Raw genomic sequence first — 2,545 nt, 5'->3', positions numbered from 1 at the left:
TTGCCCGAATCTGGTGGGAACACCGGATCAGCAATTCTGAAGTACGTCGAATGGTATTCGGGAGAAATAACTCACCCTCGATAGATGAACTGATCATACTGCATAGGTTTCGCTGACTTGGCCACGTGCTGCGTATGCCAGTCGACCGACTTACTCGAAGGGCTCTTTTCGCAAAAACACATGAAGGGTGAAAGAGGGCGGTCAAACAATTACTTGGCAGCGAAGTATGAAAGCCATCACCATCAAACTTAGCTGCGCTGGTCACTGCCGTCTTCCTGGATGGGGACCCCGAGACGGGCTACATCAGTGGCCAGAGACATGATCAGACATGGCCCAGTCGCGCCCTCAATGGCGCTCGTGCATCCAAGCTATTGCCTTCAATGCATAGCTCCTTTTTCAACCCCACCCCACTTGACAGCCCACTGACAGTGCTGGATTTATGCACCAATTTATCAGTTTATCCCGCCTGCAATGCGCAGCTACGTACCACCCCACCCCCCGGAATTATCGGTGAACGAAACTGCGGCAGCTACAACCACTGTACGACGAGTACGCGGTTATTACAACTGACAGTGATGATGATGATGATCAAAGGCATTATATTTGCTGACGACATCGCTGTTCTTCAGAACTGCCCATTCCCGCTGCATGGCTGGGTATGCACTGCACATCTGCGAAGTTCTGGTGTGAGGCTGGGTGGGACCGAATCCCTTCCCAGTGCTTGGAAACGAGTCCAGCGATGTGGCAGGCTTAGTAACCGTGGGGAACAGGTGAGCTGGTGAGAGAAGTCACTTTCCTAGTCAGAAAAGCCAGGTCAGTGTTTGTCGGCTTTCGAAATCTTTGGCTTTGACGTGGTGTGAGTTCAACGTGATGGGCTTGCACTGCCACGGCATTATCCATCGTACTCTACTCACCGTGTGCAGAGGACTGCATATGTGGCCATCGGTGCCCCCTAAAAATCTGATAAGAACATTGAATCTGCAGTACGGCCTACAGTGACAAAACAGTTGTCTCTCGCTCTCTCTGTAGGTAACAATCTCGAGGACGAAAATGCCATACACCTAACTTTCCTTTTGACGTACTGAAATGCGCGTTTTTTACATTATGCAAATGTAGATTTCATGCTATTTTTTCATTCTTTTCCTGTTCTTCCAACTCCTACAGTACCTTCTCCAATTCTTTTGGGCCAAGCACTTTATACACTGAAGGCACCTATACCATGTTGCTTTTCATCCTGTTGGCTGTACTGTGCTGTTATGCTGCCTTGTCTTATATACTTCTGCGTTTCCCCTGCTTGATTCATCGGACGAAACCACTTGGACCTGTCCCCGTGCACATCAGTCATCGTGGAGGTGAGTCTCCTTTCGTGCTGGCTTGTAATATGTTTTTGTTAGGTGCTGGCGAACGACTTGAAAACACAATGGATGCCTTCCAAAAGTAAGCCACTCACTTTCTCTTCACTTTATCTCCCAGTGCTGTCTCCCTGGGCACTGATATGCTGGAATTGGATTGCCACCTCACTCGTGACAGTGAAGTTGTCATCTTGCATGATCCGAATTTGAAACGAATTACCGGGGTTGATGTGGATGTCAGTAACGTCAACTACAATGACTTGCCAATATACTTGTCCAAGTTGGAAGTAGAATATCATCCTGGTGAGTTTAGCCCGAAGGCAATCATACTTTCCAGTAAAACCGACGCCAACTTGATGCTTATTGTCCACGTTCCTCGGGCTGCGGATTCACCAATCTTCTTGTTGCCAGTTAACGTTTCTAGGTTATATTCGATGATCTATTTACATCCAGCTGACGGACGAGTTAAGCTAAGTAAGCTCGCTGTGGCCATTTGGTCAATGGGGATTCAGTCGGCATTGATAGTCGAAGGCCATTCGGAACCCATTTGGACACAAGCGTAACGATTGACTCCGTTGTTTAGTTCAGTGGGACATAGCCGGCTTGTCCCTGTAATGTGTCCCTTTGTGAGCTTATTTAGCCGTCAGACTTGGCTTCGTACATGGGCCGTGTTTATCTGTTGGTAGATAGTACATAATTTATCTTGCGTCTGCAATGCATACTTCCGAACCGCTGCGTGTGTCAGCTGTGTGCAATTTCTAATCCCAGGCATAGTTGGTGAAAAGTGCACTCCCCACACAATGTCTGCAATATATACATTCAAAAAAAGTTCGGCCCTGGTAGGACTGTTGTGTTACGTGTGCTCTGTGCAATCTTGGAGCTTTGCTCCAGATGATGAAATGTGCAATGCTAACTCAGCAGAGAAGTGGGGCTATTCATACTAGCACTGATCAGCTGGATGCGCGACCTGCAAATACCCCATTATCTCAGTTACTGAACGTTGTATTCATTGCCCAGCTCTAATACGACGCTCGAAGAGACTGGACCTTACCGTGGTGTGACGGTTTGAGCACCTCAGCGGTCCATTGAGCTATACTGGAGAGTGTCCCGCGACACTCACAGAGTCTCTCATACCAGGTTGGTCAATGGTTAGAGGTCTGACGAACACAGTCTCCTGGCCCTCCAGGTTGGGG

At 48.3% G+C, this 2,545-nt stretch overlaps 2 protein-coding genes across 2 annotated transcripts in view; one reads left to right on the top strand and one right to left on the bottom strand.

Annotated features, from left to right (window-relative positions):
- The window catches only part of T265_05003 (hypothetical protein), a gene marked incomplete at both ends in the record, with an annotated part of 37,709 nt that overhangs the window by 6,190 nt on the left and 28,974 nt on the right, over nucleotides 1-2,545 (top strand). Inside the window, 3 exons of the mRNA XM_009169893.1 lie at nucleotides 1,165-1,352; nucleotides 1,395-1,437; nucleotides 1,474-1,826. Coding sequence (XP_009168157.1) covers nucleotides 1,220-1,352; nucleotides 1,395-1,437; nucleotides 1,474-1,826 — 529 coding nt within the window. The remainder of the gene's footprint in view (nucleotides 1-1,164; nucleotides 1,353-1,394; nucleotides 1,438-1,473; nucleotides 1,827-2,545) is intronic.
- The window catches only part of T265_05002 (hypothetical protein), a gene marked incomplete at both ends in the record, with an annotated part of 18,893 nt that overhangs the window by 4,414 nt on the left and 11,934 nt on the right, over nucleotides 1-2,545 (bottom strand). The gene's annotated exons all lie outside the window — the stretch shown is intronic.

This window comes from Opisthorchis viverrini (genome assembly GCF_000715545.1).
Source record: "Opisthorchis viverrini unplaced genomic scaffold opera_v5_88, whole genome shotgun sequence".
Taxonomy (NCBI): domain Eukaryota; kingdom Metazoa; phylum Platyhelminthes; class Trematoda; order Opisthorchiida; family Opisthorchiidae; genus Opisthorchis; species Opisthorchis viverrini.
The sequence above is the reverse complement of the archived record's forward strand: the minus strand, read 5'-3'. Positions and strand labels throughout refer to the sequence as shown.